Genomic DNA, 18,889 nt, shown 5'->3' on the forward strand with positions numbered 1-18,889 from the left:
GGGGGGGTCACCATCACCTGAGGGGAGGGGCGGATTTTAATTGGCTACACGTTTACTAAACAGAATCCGGGGCTGCAACAACATGAGGTTTTGGGTGCGAATGGGTTGGACTTAAGGCGTAGAGGGTGCAGTGGGCTTGTAGGGGAATGGCCAAACAAGGCTCCATGGTGACATTTTGAACAAATTTGGAACATAAAGCAGGGGGTTACAACTTTGCAGGCCAGTGTATGAAAAATCTATGATATTTAGTATTGTTCACATTTCAAACTAATTTATCATTCTTTTAATGTGTAGTTTGTGAGTGTGTTTTTCTGTTATCTGTAATGCCTGTGTGGAACAGATTGTGCGTGCTTGTGTATTTGTTATGGGTGATGGATGACCATTCTGACTTTGAGGGGTCATGTGTGTCTGTGTGTTATTGATAGCAAGCTGACTGAAGGTCAGCAGATGCCTTACTGTCCCCTGTATCTGTCTTGTTGAGGGAAAAAGAGTCCCTCTGACTTCAGCTCTCACTCCATCTCATCCCCTCTGAACCCATAGCACATTGTACCCTGTTCTCCTTCTCTCTCTTTTTCCGTCGGTCTCTTTTTCATCCTTCAGACCTTTTTTTTCCTGTTCATCTGCTGCTCCTTTATTCTCTTCAGCTCCTTTAGCCTTTTCTCATTCTTTTATTTTTTTGGTCTTAATGGAAATCCCTGGGCTAAATGGACGCTTGTTAGGATGCGATTGGCTGAAAAGAGAAGGAAGTGCTTTGAGAATAGCTGATGAGGGCATCTTTGCCAGGGTTGGCTAATTGAAAGGTTCGTCTTCGGTGCGGGTGGCAGTGACATCAAAGTAGAGCAGCTAATTAGAACCCCCTCAGCCCTCCATTTATTTATTTATTCTATTTTTCATGTGTGAGCTGAATACGGATGCTGCTCTGCTCCCCTTTTGGGTTCATCTGCTGCTTAGCTTGCACAAATAGGCTCAGGTGGCCAAAAGTGCCTCTTACTTGGAAAAAATTGCTATCCGCCTACTGCTGTTTTAGCAACTTCCAGGAAGGCTGAGTGTTGATGTTGTCACAACCGGGGGTTGAGAAGGGGAGCAGCGAGGCGGCAGGCAGCATCCACAGGGCTCCAGCACTGCAGGCATCGCTGGTCCTCCGGGGCTCCCTCTGGCTGAGCGCTTACCGTAAAGCAGGGTGGTGCTGGGCACATACAACCCCTACCACTGCATGTCCCTGCTGGTCCCAGACTGCCCAGAGACCATTCACCAAACCATAGGGCATTTCCTTCCAGGCACGTGCAGCCCATGTGTGGGAATACACAGGCCTGCCTCCAGCAGGACGAGAGACATGCAGGCCCTCTCCCTTGTGGCATGGATGCACATCCCCATGCCTGGCCCACCCTCCATAACGGGGGCTCTCTGCAGCAGGCAGAGGAAGGCCTGGCAGCGCAGTTGCCGACTGGAACCTCCCTGTCACCCTGTTCCACCAGTTTATCCCCACAAAGCCATCGTCCTCCTCCTCACTGTCACTTCCACTTCCTCTTCCCAGACTCGGAAGTGATGGGGGGATGACGCAGGACTCACGGCTTGTCAGGAAGTGTGCGGAGGGTGGATCATACCCTGCGGCATCCGCCCATTAGTCCGCCTCGTCTTTACTGATGTCTTCTGCATCTGCGTTCTCCCAGTCGAGAGTTCATGGCTGATCAGCGCGTGCATGGTGGGGGTGCAATCCTCCCAAGAAACCTCCTCGCTGCTGACCTCGTCCTACTGCCCATTTTGCCAACCACACGCCATAGTGTCCTCAAAATCAAAAAGGTTTCAATTTAATCAGATAGAACTGATGCCAGCGGGGTTGGGTTTACGTTAAACACAGCGTGTGTGCGGTTACGTGAGCCCACTCTTAATGCATTGTAGTGAAGATCCTCTTGACAGCTCTGCAGTGAGAATGGCCTCAAAATGCTGTCAAAAGCCTCCCTGAGTCACAGCAACCAAGTGAGCCAGGTAGTCAGGGAGTAAGTGAGTGTGTGAGAGTATGCGAGTGTGGGAGGGCACCAAATGAATGACTTATTATGAATGCCAGTGAATGTGTGATTTGTTGAAGCAAGTAAGTGAGCGAAGAAGTGAGAAATCAAGTCAAAGAGGGTTACGTGAGTGAGTGAAAAACTGAGCTAGTGATGAATAGGTTGAACGAGTTAGTCATTGATGAGGTAGAGAATGAGGCGTTTAGTGATGAGTGAGTGAATGAGTGACTGAGGGCACTGTTGCTTGCTACATTTACATTTTATATTTACATACATATTATATATTTATATATATTTACAGATTTATCAGATGCCCTTAGTCCCCCTGGAGACACTCAGGTTTAAGCTCTTGCTTAGAAACACAAAGGTTGTAAGTAGAGATTGAACCTGGGACCTTCTGGTCTTCTGGTTGATGTGTAGCAGGGGGGAGCTATTATTTGATTAATTTTACAGTGAATCCAATTTTCACGATCACTTCGTAATCTGCCACAATTACATTAATATGATTGGCGGCAATATAAACATTTGAATAGGCTCTGTTGCATTTCAATAGAACACTTTCAAGCACTTTCTCAACCAATAGTCAGCCAACCACCAGGGTGTAAACGCTAGCATGGCGAGAACCTCAAATTGTGACAGAGTGAGACGTAATGTCGGGAGCAGTAGGTGACAACATAAATTTATACACATAGATACATCACCGCCATATTTGGATGGGGTTCCAATCTTTTATTTGATGTTTCATTTTGATCTGAAAGCCTTGTTCACTGTTTGTTTAAAATATAAAGTGCTAAAATGGTGTTTTACCTAAAATAATGATTACAATATTGATAACAATATGACAATTTTAACCAAAAATATTTGTGTTTACCATTTTGGCCTTAATTGTGCAGTCCTCCATATCTACTACCATCGCAAACTCAAAGTCAAAGGGTTCTTTCAAATTTACGAAAATTACACAGTAACATTCTTTTCTTCAAGATAGAGAAAACTACCAAGCAGCGTTCTGATTGAGTTAGGGATGATTAGGCCAGCTAGTCAGTGATGAGTGAGTTATGATTATGGATGAATGGATGAAAAGAAAAGATGGCAGCGAAAGTTTGCGGGTTCCCATAGGAAGGCTGTTCTGTGTGGACGTGTGGGTGTGTGGTTTTGATAACCCCTCGCAGACCTCTGGCTGCTGCTTAGCGCCCTTCTCCTCTCTCCTCCCTGCCACTAATCTGCTTAAGGAGATGGGTTATGCTAAGTGGCACTTCAGCAGCCAAACGATTGATTTTCCCATTAGCTGGTGAGCTCGCATAATCTCCCTACGTCAGCGCAGAAATTAGTACGTTTACCAGACAGCCTGAAGGGGGGAGGAGATGAATGGCTTTGTCTGTGTGTGTGATTGTATGTACATGTCTTAGTGTGTTCATGTGTTGTAATGTTTACATCTTTGAGTGGACGACGTGCATTAACGTTTAATTGAAGGATTATGATAAAATACCTAAGAACAGAATTAATGTTCTGCTTGCTGCCTTTTAGTTGATCTTTATTTTACTGTTTTGTATTGTAATTGTTTTATTATTCATTTCAGAAGCACTTTAATTTTTGTGAGAAGTCTGCAGCAATATAAATAGAGAATGGCTACAGAAAGAAACGTTTATAACGTGTCCTGTATGCTGAATCCATAATAGACATTTTTCATTGTACTGAAACTATAAAAAATTGTGACTTTTGCAGATATATAGGTGCTTAGAAATGACAGACATAAAGATAAAAATGCTAATATGGATGTGTTTCATTGAAGGGTGTATGTAGCATCTATAATAGAATCTTCCTTGTCATTTTGTCTACGTGTGATCTGAATTTATGAAGAATAACACAACAGGAATATCCATAAGTACGCATGGAGAGACCACAGAATAATTTTCTCCTGTAACATGTAACAAAATGCAATGTGCACAGTTGGCGCAGTGCACGTTGAGCTGGCGTATCTGCCCTGAAATTTGTTAGTGGGGGGAAAAGAGCCTTGCGATGGTATATTTAATTGCTCACTTGGTTGGAGACTAATGTAGCTCAAAAGACTTCGCTCTCCAAGTGAGAAAAGAAAGGTCGTTAAACTAAAACATACAAATGGTCTAAATATGATTTGTCAAATCGCACAGAGTAAACTACAACATTTACAGGTTTGGGCATCATCTTCTCAATAAAATTATGTCCATTCTCTATTGCAGTGGTTCCTAACCTTCCCATGGTTCTTTTCCCTGAAAACAAGCCAAGACACCAAAACCACATTCGCACATTAACAGAATAAAATGATTAATTACATTTTTGTTTGTTTTTATTCTCCTTATATTACATTGCAGAGTAGTGTCACACAGTTACACAGTTAGTGTTTTTACTGTATGATTTCGATACAGGAAAAATGTATAATAATAACAGGGAAAGGAAATTTTTGGATTTAAAATATAATCGCCAGCTGCTTGACAGCTGTTTCACCTCGTCAGCATCCATTTTTGCATCTATCTCGCAAGTAAGTAAAACACATCACCTGATGACGGTGGCCGAGAATTGCAAATCAAATGAACATTTCATTAAACAACGAATGTTTAATTAAACAAATTTACAACATCTGAAACACTTTTGCCAATTACCAAAACTAATTTACAAGCAGCCAATCCTACAAAAAGATATAGATGGGAAATTTGTGTTTACTGACCCGTGCCTGAATTAAATTATGAAATTGAGTAGCAAAATTGGCCATCGTGCTGTTTATTCACTGTGTCATGCATCTCACCCAACATGGCATGAAGTGCAAGAAAATATTGAAAGATTGCCCAAATATCCCCATCGCTGCTCTTTTCTCTCTTTAATGTCGGCTCTGCCCAGATAGCACAGGTTCCTCCAGTATCAGTCTGTGCCCAAGGACGTTATTATGAAAAGCACTGCACTCCGCTGACCAATTAAGCTCAAGGAACAGTTGTCTCTGCTGCTCATAGAGGAAGCCTCTTGAAGCCATGTTTCATTTGAAGAAACTGCCATCTCTGATGTTTTACCTGTTAAACCTCAGCAGCTGGGAGATTAGCATTGCCGCGTTTGTCCCCTGAGAACTTTTACTTTTTCAGCCACTTTTCTCTGGGACACGTTTCCAAGGACTCAGGCGCTCAGAGAAGTCTCTCTACATTTTCTCCCTCTCCCTCTCTCTCCCTCTCTTTCTCTCACTGTTTATGAATCCAGTGATGATAATTACATTCCACGTAATGTTGCACAAGTAGGATCACAGAATCGGTGTCAATGCTAAAGAGCTTCACTTTAGGGGTGTGAGAGCTAACAGTCCCAGTTTCTTTCCGGTATTAATTGATATGTAAAATTGGCCTTGCTGCTTGCACAGTAATGTTGCACTTAATTTATTTAGTCAATCGCTGCTCCTCTCCACGGTTCGCCATTATCCTCCCTCTCCAGCAGCACTTTTGGAACAAACTTGGCTTCAATGTGGAGTACATTTCAATAGCAGAACTTTTGTATGCGCTGCATATGAAAGACTTCTGCGAACACCACACATTAGCCACGGCCTTCCAAAGCACAAGGTGAAACACCGGGGCTGTGCTGGGTAATGACGGCGCTGTACTGAGACATGATAATGTGTCTGTGGTCTGGAACTGTGCTGGAACCGAGTTCTGGTAACAGATAATGAGCTCGATCCTATGATGTCCATACGCACACAGAATCCAGGGATTAAAAATTAAGAAACAGAGTTGGATAAATTGGATGAATTAGCTGTAGTTTTGAACTTTAAAGACTGATTAAATTAATAATTGTTGTTTTTTGGTGATATCTGCACAGTGGCACGATGTGGTCTCACACCTCCGAGATTGTGAGTTTGAGTCCCGGATCGGACCTTGTGTGTGGTGGAATTTGCCATATTTTCCCCATGTTGGCGCATGTCCATGTTCTCCGGCTTCCTCCCGCGGTCCATCCAGGTGGATTGGTGACTCTAAATTGACCGTTGGTGTGAGTGTGTTGGCGCCTCACCCTGGATGAGTCCCCACCCATAGCCCAGTGTTCCAGGCTACGGCATCTGTGTCTCTGAGAAACGGGACTAAGTGGTTAAAGATAGTGAGTGAGTGATTGTCTCTTTGCACATAAAATTATTTTACCATTTTAAAAAACATTAGCATAATCACCTTTAAACCATACATTGAAGTTATTTTTTTAATAAATATGGAGCCAAGCAGAATTGGGTTTCCAATTGATCAGAATTGAGTTTAATTTATTTATAGCTTAAAAGGGTTGTTTTTAAGATTTATGTTTAAACATTTTGGCACCTTCCCATGCTCTGGCAGACTGTTCCAAAGGCGTGAAATAAAGACATTGTTTGGAATCACCTGGCACAGAGCCTGGGGACATTGGTCACTGTGACTAATGAGAACAGGGAGCCTGGTTTCAATGTGTTAAACGTTGCTGCTGGTTTTTAGCTTTGATTAAAATGAGATGCCGACTGAGATGTTTTTTTGCCAGCTCTGCTTCTAGTCCTGATAATTTTTTTTAAGTGGTCATTTCTGTTGTTTGTTGTGTAGTAGAGCACACACACTTATTTAAAGTTTACCGGGATAATCTAACGGCGTATTTCACCCAATAAAGCAGAAAGAAATTTTTGAGCGTTTGTGTGTTCATGTTTGTAGATTGTGGATCCGGGGGGTCTGGTTCAGGAGAAAGCAGCTGCGGAGCGGAGCGGTGTCGGCTGTTCGGAGGTTCATGGGACGACGATGCAGAGGACGACCGCTGTGTGTGTGACTTCAGCTGTCAAAACGTCCCACGCAGCCAGGTCCGTTACTCCGCTGATGAGAATAACTACACAGTCAGGTAAAAAGTCGTCATTGTTGACCTGTGTGTTATACTTCAGCTGTGCGGCATTGACGGCCGGACCTACAACAACGAGTGCGAGTTGAAGAAGGCCCAGTGTGAGCGACAGGAGGAGATCGTTGTGGACAAACAGGGACCCTGCAAAGGTATCGGCTCCACCACCTTCATCGCCATTTTGTTAAAGACACCACCATTTTGCTTTTCCTCTTCTCACAAACCTGATCCTGTTTCTCCCACCTTCTCATTTACATTTCAGTAAACAGTCTGGCAGCAGTTGTGTCAGTTATTGCAGTAATGAGCTTGCATGTGTGTGTGTGTGTGTGTGTGTGTGTGTGTGTATTTATGTGTGTAGGATTCTGTCAGTAGGTAGCTTCACAGTCTTTTAGTCCTGTGCTGAGCTGAGTTGTGATCAGAGATGTGTATGAGATTCCCCGAGGCCTGGAGAAGAGCTTCACAGGCATGCCTCCCTCCCTTCCTTTCTTTCTTTTTCAAGCCCCCCTCCCCATCTTTTTTCATGCTCTCAAGTTAAAACAGATGTTCTATTCTATCTATATATCTGTAGTTGCAGCAGCTCCGTGTTCTACGCAGTCCCCCGCCTGTCATTTAATATGCGCACAGTGACTTCGCTTTGGCCACCAAGTGACCTGTTGTCTTTCAGAGCGCTAGAGCGTTGCTGCACCTCACCCATTTTGTTAATTGGAAATTAGGCCTCAGCTGCCTTTGTGCAACCTTGGCCCAATGCGCTAAATGAAGTGCTGAAAGTACATTACTCTCCTTAATTCATTTTTTTTTATCAGGCCAAAGCTTATTGGAGTCAGAGATATTGGCCTGATTGGTATGCATGCTCCTACCTGTAGCTGAAAGGGCTCCAGTAGATTTGGTTAAAAGGAGCTGCGCACACAGTATAGTGTGGGATTGCACAGTTAGAGACAGTTGTAGGAAAAAAAAGGTGCCAAAGAAAGAGATTATGGAATTAAAAGTGCTTTTGTCTTAATAGCCCCTGCGCGCTGAAGAGCTGCAGTAAGTGGGAGCTTAATGAACTGTGGACAGAGATCATCTTTTCCTGCCGCAAAAAACATAAATGGAAATGGGAAAGTGCATGCTTCGTGAACTTAAAAGGTGCGGCGGTGGAGGAAAACGGCCCATCTGGACCTGATCCCAGACCAAGGCACAGTTCTACACACTCTCATGTGTTAAATATAGACTTCTATACATACAATATATACAGGTCTGTGAAGGTTCTTTAAAGAACTGTTTGTACTGGTTGCATTGCAAATGAAAAGTCACAAAAACATTTAGACAGTAACAAGCTTAAGGTATATTTGCTTGTTTGTGATCTGATGTCAAAGGGTTGAACGAGTCATATTTTTCTGTAGAGTCTTAATGGTATGTTGTGTGTGTGTGTGAGTGTGTTTCTGTGTGCTCACAAATGTAAAAACACATTCAATTTCCCAGAAGTAGGCCTATTTTGCTGGTCCTCCATAAAATAATTACACTATGATAATAATAATAATAACCTTTTTTCCTCTCTGACTTTAGGTAACATAAGGTTTAAGTTTAGAAATATGTGTGTGTGTCTGTCTTCGCAAACGTTTTGAAAACTAAAAAAGATTAGACGTGTGTGTGGAGAAACCTCTACACGCCTGGAGGAGCGCTGTCGATTGTCTGGTTGGATGTTTGCACCCAGCTGCGCATAGTTTTCAACTCAAGTTGTCATGTTGTCGCAAAAGAAAAAATTGGCCCGCGCACAAAGCTGCAGACAAAAGCACACTTAAACGCACACTCCAGGCACAGGTACACACAACGGTGCTGCAGCCTGTCAAAGTCGGTGTGAAGTGCCTAGCGTCCGTTTTTCTCATACATGCACGGAGGCTCACACACACACACACACACACACACACCCTGGGGAGGTGTCAGCTGCCATCAGTGCGGTGGGAGTGCTGTTGTTTGTGTTGTGTGGAGTTAATGGCATTGTTTTTTCGCCCTGGTTCGCCATTCTCGCCAGTGTTGTGAATAGAACGGTCATCTGTCTGCCCGAGGCTGCCGCGCTTTCTGTAAATTGTATTTTTACTGAGATTGAGTTTTGCCGTTAATTCCTCATAATTCCTCATAAGGGGGGAAGGTCTCCCACTCGCTTGCAGCAATTATTGTGTTAATGTTATTGTCAGTCCCCACAAGCAAGTGCGTGTACCAGTTGCATTGGATGTTTCTGTATACAGTATCGCACAAAAGTGAGTACACCCCTCACAAACCTTTCCTTTGTACAATTCTGAAGAAATGAAACTTTGATATAATGCAAAGTGATCTTCAATCAGCCAAAATACACCCATGTCACGCCTCTTCTCACCTCTCTCCACTGGCTCCCGGTAGCTGCTGGCATTGAGTTCAAATGCTGCCCACAGGGCTGTAAATGGAAGTGCACCCTCTTATATCAACACTACTAGCTAGCTTGAAAACCCACTTGTTCGAAAAGTATTTCAGACGAATCTAACACTTACACACGCACATGCACACAAGCCCTGATAAGGCCTGCCAAGTTAGGCCTTATCAGGGCTCTTAGTTTTGTAAACTCAAAATCTATAGAAATCGAACGAGAATTGCTGGTGTCTTCCTCCTGTGAGTCGCTTTGGATAAAAGCGTCTGCTAAGTAAAGTAAAGTAGTCAGTGTTCAGCTTGTATAACAGTGGAAATCATGGCCAACAACTCTCTGAGGCACTGAAAATAACAATGTGCTCTACATAAAGACGGCCTAGACTATAAACTGAAGCTGAATGTGAGTGGTTTGGGTTCTGCACCCATCGTAGTCTTAATTTCGCTTCATCAGAATTGTCTCTCACATGTTGCCTGTTTCTCCTGCCTCACAGGTGTAGCTCCACCTGTAAGCCCCGTAACCAGTGTCAGTCACTGCAGTCAGACTGTTTATGGCTGTTGCCAGGACAACAAGACAGCTGCTCTTGGCGTGGGCGGGGCTGGATGTCCCGGTGAGTACTCTACTTCCTCTGAACCTGGCACCGTATCAACCTCGACCATCTGAAAAAACAGAGGAAGCTTTTTAAAAACGTGCGTGGTTGTCTACTCAGTGGTTATTCAAAGCGTTCACACAGCGACTTGCACAAAGTCATAATTATCACAGCAACACTCCACATTTCACTGGCTTGTTAACGCTGAGCATTCTTTCTGCCGTGCTTGTTTTCTCCTCCCAGAAACGTGCCAGTGCAACAGCTATGGCTCATACAGGGGTACCTGTGACCCAGCCACTGGCCAGTGCTCCTGCAAACCAGGAGTTGGAGGGTTGAAGTGCGACCGCTGTGAGCCTGGGTTCTGGAATTTCCGGGCCATTGTCACGGCAAACATGAGTGGCTGCACACGTAAGACATATTTTTGCTTCTCTTGAACAAATCTACAGCTCCTGTGCTATAATATCAGGAAATACTTTATTTAGATATGCATGATAGTAGCCTAGTGGTCAACAAACTCGTCCTACTACAAATGCTGGTTCTAGCATGCCATCACTGCACAACACACTCAATCCCATAAATTGTCATGGCTCTGGATAAGAATGCCAGCTGAAATCTAAATGTTCTCCTTACCCAGTTCTCATTAACTACCAAAACATAACATACTCTCCATCTTATCATGTCCCCAGATAGATCCTCAGCTTCCCTTATCTTTGCTTGCGCAAAGTGAACATTATCAAAATCTGTGCAAAAAAGGTGCTCAGAATGAAAAGCGGTGTCCTAATGTCCACTCTGACAAACAGAATGGTTGTCAGAACGTAACTGCACATTATGCCACGATGGTCCATCTGTTTGGCCCATTGGGACCACTTCAGCCATCGCTGTTACTCACTGGGTGTTTTTCCTTAGAGCATGACGGCCCAAATGCCGGCCTGAATGAATAAAGCAATGAACACACAAACAAGGCAGAGGTGACCCCTCCACCCCTGAGGCATATTTAACCCTCCGCATGGCGCAGTATGATGAGAAGCCCTGTCTGTTCCTGCTAGCGAGCTTCTCAGCCCCTCATCGACATTTATGTTGACAGAACCAATTTACCACACTCCTCCGAGCTCCTGAGACGAGCCAAGACCAGTGGGTGTGTTCTGCTGCTTCACTGCTTCTGGCTACCCACAAACAAACAAACACAGTGTGTGTGTGTTTGTGTCAGTAACAAGGTTTAACAATAAGGAAGAAAATGAGCTTTGGTTTGAGCTGTATGAACAGGTACTTTGGGGTGGTGTGTGACTGAACTCTTTCTAACCCGTAACACCGACTGCACACCGACGTTCTTTTCATTTGGAGTGAGGTCACATTTATAGCGGTGTGTGTGTGTGTGTGTGTGTGTTTATGTGAGGCATAAATCTCATTTTAAAGCAATAGTGGAGGTAATGGAAGTGTTAGGGCCAAAGCTGATTCAATACTGAAGTCTGAACCTTTCTGCCCTCTATCCTTTGCACATCCTTTTCCCCTGCCCCTCCGCAGCGTGCAACTGCGACGCGGCCGGCTCCGTCCGGGACGACTGTGAACAGATGACGGGCCTCTGTTCCTGCAAACCTGGCCTGAAAGGCCTGAGGTGTAGCGTTTGCCCGGATGGCAGCAGTGTGGGCGCCAGTGGCTGTAACAAAGGTAAGAACACACACGCCGCGGTGCCACCTGCTCCCGCACACACCAGTGCCAAAGCTGAGAGAAGGATGGGGCTTGTGGAGGAGAGGACTGTGGCTGTATCTCCTGCTGTATTTTTAAAGCAGGCTTGCTGCTTGGATTTACACTGATGAATACATAAGCAGAGGATGCCATATGTTCCACAGTTCTGCATATGTTACATCTCATTTATCATCATTAATGCAATATATTATTAGGGCTATGTAGGGCACAATCTCAAAACAGGTAGATATGTCATATCAATCCAATCATCTGGCTTTTCAGAAATTATTACAAGTGAAAGGACTGCTTACTATTCAGCAAGGGATTAGTATAGATTAAAAAGTTGTACATCATTTTCACGACACGGATATCATTTTTTATATATATATATATATACACACAACTACATATTTAGAAATATGGTATCTGGCTTTGAGTTAAAGAAAAGACAGGACAGTGTGGACCAGAAGATGAGGCTGTCATTGTGGCAGAAAATGGGTGAAATGGGTGACATTGCCATGGTTACCGGAAGGGTACCAGGCAACATTAAACTTCCTGTTTATTAATTAATCAATGTAAATGATTTTCCAATAACCACAGTGGCATATAATATCCAGGTCCATTTTTCTTAATAGATGTTTTGTATTATTTACGGTCTCCTTTCTGGATCATGAGCGCAAAACATGAACAGTTCTATGCTTAGTTGCTCAATATGTTCATAAGATGAGCTGCTTTAATGACAGGGGCTGAAGTTGGCACCAGGGACGCTTATATTGCGATGTGCTGAGACCCCCTAGTGCTGCTTTTTGGTGAAATGAGCTGGAAGTGTGTGAGCTCCTGCCCACTGTGCTGCTTTTGCGTCGTCTCATTAGGACCCAGGGAGATATTGACAGGAAGTCAAGTGTTTAATGAAGCCACAAGACTCTGCGCAGCAGAGGGTCCTCGGGAGGACCTGGGGGCTCTGAAAGGGAGTGCTGGATGGGGGGTTCCTGGCAGATGAAGGGCACCACATGAAAGCCTGACATTCCGCTAAGGGCACCTCGGTGTTGTGAAGTCATCAGGGGGTTGTGCTGAGGAGCTTCCTGTTCACACTGAGCAGCGACAACACTCAACACAAACACACACTCTTAAATCATTTTTGCTTTGTGTTTGGGTGTGTATGTGAGTTTGTCTTCACATAGTTGGAAAATCCCGGTGAATGTTTTGCGGTTTCTGGGTTAAGTTAAATTTTTTATACATCACGGGAGTTATGTATGTTACATGGCTATTAACTCACAAAGATTTAGAGTTGATGCATGTCTGTTGCAGGTGCTAATGCTCTCACGTCCTGTAAGAATGTGTTGTGTAAATTTGGAGCTTCATGTGTGGAATTAAATGGACATGCCCACTGTGAATGTCCCTCCCCCGACTGTGACCTGCCCAGCAAGACTAAGGTGAGTCTTTCATTTACATGCATGCTTGTATTGTTGTTGTGTTAATGGGAAATTGCATGCTTTGTGTATTGTGTTTGTGCTGCGGTTGTGCAGGTCTACGTTTTTACAGGCTGTGTGCATTTACAGAATTTGTACTTGGTGTGTGTTTGTGTGTGTGTTTCTGTAGGTATGTGGTACAGATGGAGTGACGTATGCAGATGAGTGCCAGCTGAGGACCATCGCCTGTCGGCAAGACAAAGACATCAAAGTGAAGCACACAGGCCAGTGTACAGGTGAGTCAATAAACAAAGCGCACAGCACACAGGCACACGCCTACCACTGCCGTTATTGCTTCTGCCAGTCCTCCTGTCTGTGTCCATGTGGACAACTGAGGGAGATTTCAGGACAGTGTGTGTGTATTTTTGAGAGAAAGAGACAGATGCTGTCCTGTAGATAGAAAGCTTCCATTTGCTCATTGTCTCCCAGTTCTGAATGCCCTAGAAGTCGGATGTGGCCCTTTATGCACAGGTTCGGCTCATCCCCTGTCATGAGGCCACCACAACTGCCACAGCATGTTTTATTCCTCAGGGATAGGGGCGTGGGACGTTGTTTTGGGGTGTGTGACTCTTTCGGCATGGGCCATAGGGGAGGCGGTCAGTGACACTTTCATGTGGGGTGGGTGCCATGGTGCCAGCTAGCTTCACAAAGAGAGTTCCTGGTTGATGGGTTTTGAGGAGGACAGATGCCAGCTGCTGGCATTTAAAGCAACGCCTCCACCAGGTGCCGTGTTTCGCCTGGACCGTTGTCCAAAACGGCAGGGTTAAAACAGCATCGGAAATCACAGACCGTCTCTTTCTGGTTAGAAATAGGTCAAGCTGCTCTGAGAAACAGAATATTAAATAACTGTGTGTGTGTGTGTGTGTGTGTGTGTGTGTGTTTGCACCCACTCTGTGCTTTTGATCTCTGATGGTGTACTGATTGCCGCATATCGACGCAGTATCGATCGCCGGCTCTCTGTACGACATGACTCTGGCTGAGAAAAAAGCCTCAGGTATCAAGGCTCTCCTCCTTCTCTGTTCGGAGCTTTGTGCTGGCAGGAGAACGAGCCACAACGGCGGAGGTTATTAATTTCATCCCGAGGACATGCTGCGGTGTGCTGCTCCGACAGCCCTCGAGTTGGGAACAGGATCACAAACTCATTTCACGTCTGAACGGGTGGGAATTAGTCCAAGCTCTTGTCCCCTCCATCTTTAACGGATATCTCCTCTATCTATCTGCCTCTCTCACATGCACACATTTCCCTGCAGTATACTGTCATCACTATAAATTAGTCCCATCCATGAGTCTGTGTATTCTAGGGCGGCTTATATTGATCAGACAAGCGCAGCCCCATTGCCTCAGGGGACGTACGCGATCACATGCAGGTATTTTGAGTGATGGAGCAGCGGTCCGCAATTTGGCACTTGTCTCCATGCCCATATGGTGTCTTCACCTGTGTGTGAGCTGGCGAATTGGCAGCCTGCGCACCCCAGCATATGGCACGAGAGGAGTGTCTGAAGGATTCTCTTTTCTCGCCCGTCCCCTCGTTTTGCTGCTTTTTGCTCCGGATTGCTCCATTTTTGCCCAATCGCTGTTCTCTCTCGTTCCCTTGATCTATTTCTTGCTCTTCCTCTCCCTCACCTTTCCTCGTGCACCATCTCCCCTCTGCGTTTTCCACCTCCCCGTCCCTGTAATGTGCAAAACAGACAGGAAGCTGTCTTAATAACTGCCGTGCAAAGATAACTACAGAGCCGTGGCAAGTGAAAATGACAATGATTTCTTTTTCTGCTCAGAAGATCCTTTTTTTCCCGTCCTCAGCATTGCGGCTCTGCTCTTGGAAGCTCAAATGGAGCGTTAAACATGATTAAGGCAGGCTTCCAGTGCGCACCCCACGTCTTCTTTTGCTTTTCTTTTTTTTTTTCTCGTTACTTTCAGGGGGACTGATGGGACACCAGTGGCTCAGACTCTCTCTGTCTCCCTCACCGCGGGTGTCAACGCAACACTTACCTCCTGACTGACAGGTGTAGCCATGGAGAAACCCTGCGTGCAGCACAACACTGTGATAGCATCTACTGCACTCCCAGGAGAGGATGCTGTAGAATGGGCGTCTCTCTCTCTCTCTCTCTCTCTCTCTCACTCACTCACTCACTCACTCACTCATGCTCTCTTCACCTTGTGGGATCGCAGATGACTAAGATAAATATAGCGTTTTCAGAAAGGTATCACATTTCACACCTCAGCGGATAATCGCTGATCAGAAACTGTGACGATCACAGGCAATTAAAGCCGCACTTCTAAAACGGGGTGGTGGGGCTGTGTGGGCTTTTGCACACCCGGACGCCAGCTCCGATCTCCCTGCTTTCTCCCCCCGGTGGAGTTTTTGTCCCAGTTACTGCGGCTGTTAGTGTGTTTGCACTGAAATCTGAGCATGACGGATGGTGTAGTACAGACTCTGATCAGCCTCTGTGCGTGTTTGTGCATTCGTGAGTGTATTTGTGGAGAGATGTTCAAGCGCGATAGGTAGGTGTCTGTGCATGCATGTTTGTGAATGTTGGATAAAGTGTGCGTTTGTGTGTGTGTGTGTCAGTGTTGACAGCGTTGCTGCAGCGGGGCGGTCGGAAGCCGCCGCGCTCTGAACCGACTCTTCCGGCTTTGAAGCTCCAGCTTTTCTGCCCCATTTATATCAATCATTCATCACCACACTCTGGCTGCCTGTGATTAAAGCCTCCCTACAGGAGGGCAGCATTTGAATATGGATATATAATTCATATCTGCAGACATACACTTGCGGCTCTCTTCTACTGTACAAGCACACACACACACACACACACACATGTACGCACTCACTTTTTCACACGTCTCTCCTGCAGACTTTGTGGAGCTCTCTACTGTATCCGTGTGCGGTGAATACTTATGTCATGTGCGTGTGCTGGCTGCAGTGGGGTATTCAGTTATCCAGTTAGGAGCAACCAGCAGGAGAACGCGTAGCTCAGGCTACAATTGAGCTTCAGGACCTGCGGTGTTTCCAGGTTCATCGCCTGACGGTCTTCCTTCAGGATTGGAGCTCCTTGTGTGGAGGCAAGAATAAAGGGGTACACGTTAGAGGGGGCAAAGAAAGAAAAGGCAGGCAGGGAAGGGCATTAAGGCATTTTCCATTTTTGCTTACCCATCATCCATTCCTGCTTTCCCCAGCAGAAACCATCTCAGAGTCGAGTTCCAGACCCACCCGCTCTCCACAAATCTCCACTCACGCTGCCCTATCCACCACCCACGTCCAGGTCACCACGCCCCGGCCACATCCCACTTCCACCGAGATGGTCACCACCGAGGGAATTGAGGCAGACGACAACGTCAACAATATAAATTATGTTGAGGCCCCAGCACCCCTCAGGCCTCCGACGAGTGCACCCTCTACTACCGCCAAACGGCCCACTACCACCATCGCTAAGGTCCCTCACAAAATGCCACCACCCACGCTAATTAGACTTGACACTGGAATTGAGGAGTCGGGCAGTGGCCTGTCTAGTGGAGATGACGACGAAGAAGATGGTGGCAGTGGCTCCGAAGCCAGTGGAGACGAGCCTAGTGGTAAATCTCTTCCATTCACTACATGTCCCACAATCCCCGTAAGGTAATTCCATGCTCAGGATATGAATTAAAGACACTTCAACAACAGTATTTTGCTTTTTGATATATCTTCATGTCTGCCTCTGATACAACTGAAGTTTTTCCAATTAATTATTCAGTTCTAACAGTTTTAGAATAATTAAGTTTGCTTGGCGGTGGGACAGGCTGCTTGCACAGTGCTATGCAGGACTGTGAGATTTGCGCGGCACACACAATGGCATTGTGCAAAATACTGCGCTAAATGACATGGTCTGTGTCGACATGGTCTGTTTGATATGTCTTTCCTCTGAGCAAACGCATTAAAATCCCCACACACACACACACACACACACCACACCACTTTCAATCAACCGTTCTGTAGCTTTCCGTAGCTCCGTGACCCCAGGAGTCAGCCGAAAGAAGAGTCTGACTGGCTGAATTGATGCAGCCATGCTCAGCGCAGGCGGAGGACCTTCCCTCAGATTTATTCGGTTGTCACCACCGGACCGCTCGCTCTTTGACGTGCCGCGCACGTGTCCTGTCAGCCAAGGAGAGAGCGTCTCGGGGGACCGTTTGACGACTGCCGTAGTCCCCCGGAACAATCACACGGACAGGGCAGACTCATGCCGCTGCTACACACACACACAATCATAATTCTGTGCTCACTATTGAAACAGACGCTTTCCATTCTCCTCCCCATTTTCCACTGCCTCGCGCTCAGCAGATCACACCCGCCCTGAACGTCCTTGAAGTTTCCTCCCGACATCTTTACGGCCAGTCTTACTGGGCTGGAGTTGTTTTTGCAACGCAATCTCGGTCGAGCCGTGAACCGGCCGGACTTCAACACAGGCAAAATTTTTAAAGGACCGTCTACAGTGCACGGCAAATGTTGGGATGTGATAAAGCTGGCACCGATTTACAGGGCTAAGCCTGGAGGGTTGCGGCCAAAATCAATAAATGAAAGCAATTTGTTTAAAAGGCCAATCTCGGTTGTCACTTTACCACTTTTGGAAGTGGCAGCGTGGCTGTAAGGGCCTTTTAACTCGATTGGTCTCTTGTGTTTCCAACATGCAGGTCACTGTTACAAACTGTCCTCTACGTACAGAAAGTTTTAGAAAGTTAGAATAAATGTTTTGTGCTGTATGACATTTGTATTTAATTATCTAGTGATGTCAAGCGTTTCATCGTTAATTTGTATCTTAGCCATTCTTAGCTTTCTTCGTCTTCCAAGGTTAATAGTTAACACTTAAATGCTACTCAGCCACTAAAATTAGCATGAACAGGGTACAATAAATCTAATATAAGATTATATAAGAAATTGTAAATGTCACGAACACAGGATCTTGTAAAAGTACCAGTGCATTTGCTATTTCGCAATTAGGCTAAATATGTCAAGCACTAAAACAGAAGGAGAGACAAAAATATCTTTTACTGCTATTAATTGTCTTGACTATGCTAAGTTGAAGTTTTGGTTGAAGTAGTTTATGGTCCGGTGCTATGCATGCCTAAATAAGCCTATTTTTTGTTAAACAAGTCATACTGGGCACAATTGTCAAACCGACGCTAAGCACAGCACTACATGCTAAACACGGGCCTTGAGTCAAACGTGGCATTTAATTGGAAACCCCTGATGTCTGTGGATTTTGAGGGTCACTTGAAAAATTCTGTCATCCCCAACAGAGCCTAATGTTGAGCGGGTGACCATTCCTGAGCCGGAGGAACGCTCGTCTTGTGACAATACTGCATTCGGCTGCTGTCCCGATGGCCGGACCATGGCCATCAATCCCGAGGGAGACAACTGTCCCCGTAAGTGCCCTTCCACACCACACACTGACACACAGACACTGAATCTCTCTCTCTCTTTCTCTTTCTCTCAAACACATGTAAAGATTTGTCACACAAATATGTATGTGCACCTTTCCTGTCATCTGTCCAGGTTCTGTAGTTGTAAGTTCTTGTCATTTGTGTTTGCCTGGATAAGTGTGTTGGGGGCTAAAACCCAGAGGTTTGGAAGATAAAGACAAGGTACTTGTCTCCCCTCACAGACAACAGTTTGCCCTTTCCCTCCATTATCGCCCCTTCTTTTATCCCTCACTGCCTCCGCCCGCCCTCCACAGAGCCCCATCTGTTTATCAAAGGTAGAAATTATACGCGAGGGGAAATAATCAATACTGCTCACGGAGAGGAAAGGAGGCAGATGCCGTCGCCACTCCAAGGATCTGGAAATGACAGGGCACGCACCGGCGTCTCTCTCTGCGTCGGTCGGCAGGCATCCTGGGCCATTTGCCGCGTATCGGCAATGTGTCACTGTCAATCGTGGCAGAGGTGCCAAAGTCCA

The 18,889-nt window shown here is 45.6% G+C and overlaps 1 protein-coding gene across 8 annotated transcripts in view; it reads left to right on the forward strand.

Moving 5' to 3' along the window:
• The window catches only part of agrn (agrin), a 188,445-nt gene that overhangs the window by 142,308 nt on the left and 27,248 nt on the right, over positions 1–18,889 (forward strand). For 7 of the 8 annotated variants that reach the window (XM_028992672.1, XM_028992677.1, XM_028992676.1 and 4 more), the window contains 9 exons: positions 6,671–6,813; positions 6,892–6,997; positions 9,716–9,832; positions 10,055–10,219; positions 11,333–11,476; positions 12,803–12,927; positions 13,094–13,199; positions 16,138–16,533; positions 18,232–18,357. In XM_028992672.1, coding sequence (XP_028848505.1) covers positions 6,671–6,813; positions 6,892–6,997; positions 9,716–9,832; positions 10,055–10,219; positions 11,333–11,476; positions 12,803–12,927; positions 13,094–13,199; positions 16,138–16,533; positions 18,232–18,357 — 1,428 coding nt within the window. The remainder of the gene's footprint in view (positions 1–6,670; positions 6,814–6,891; positions 6,998–9,715; positions 9,833–10,054; positions 10,220–11,332; positions 11,477–12,802; positions 12,928–13,093; positions 13,200–16,137; positions 16,534–18,231; positions 18,358–18,889) is intronic. The other variant, XM_028992675.1, reaches the window with a different exon arrangement.

The sequence above is a fragment of the Denticeps clupeoides genome, chromosome 10 (genome assembly GCF_900700375.1).
Source record: "Denticeps clupeoides chromosome 10, fDenClu1.1, whole genome shotgun sequence".
NCBI lineage: Eukaryota > Metazoa > Chordata > Actinopteri > Clupeiformes > Denticipitidae > Denticeps > Denticeps clupeoides.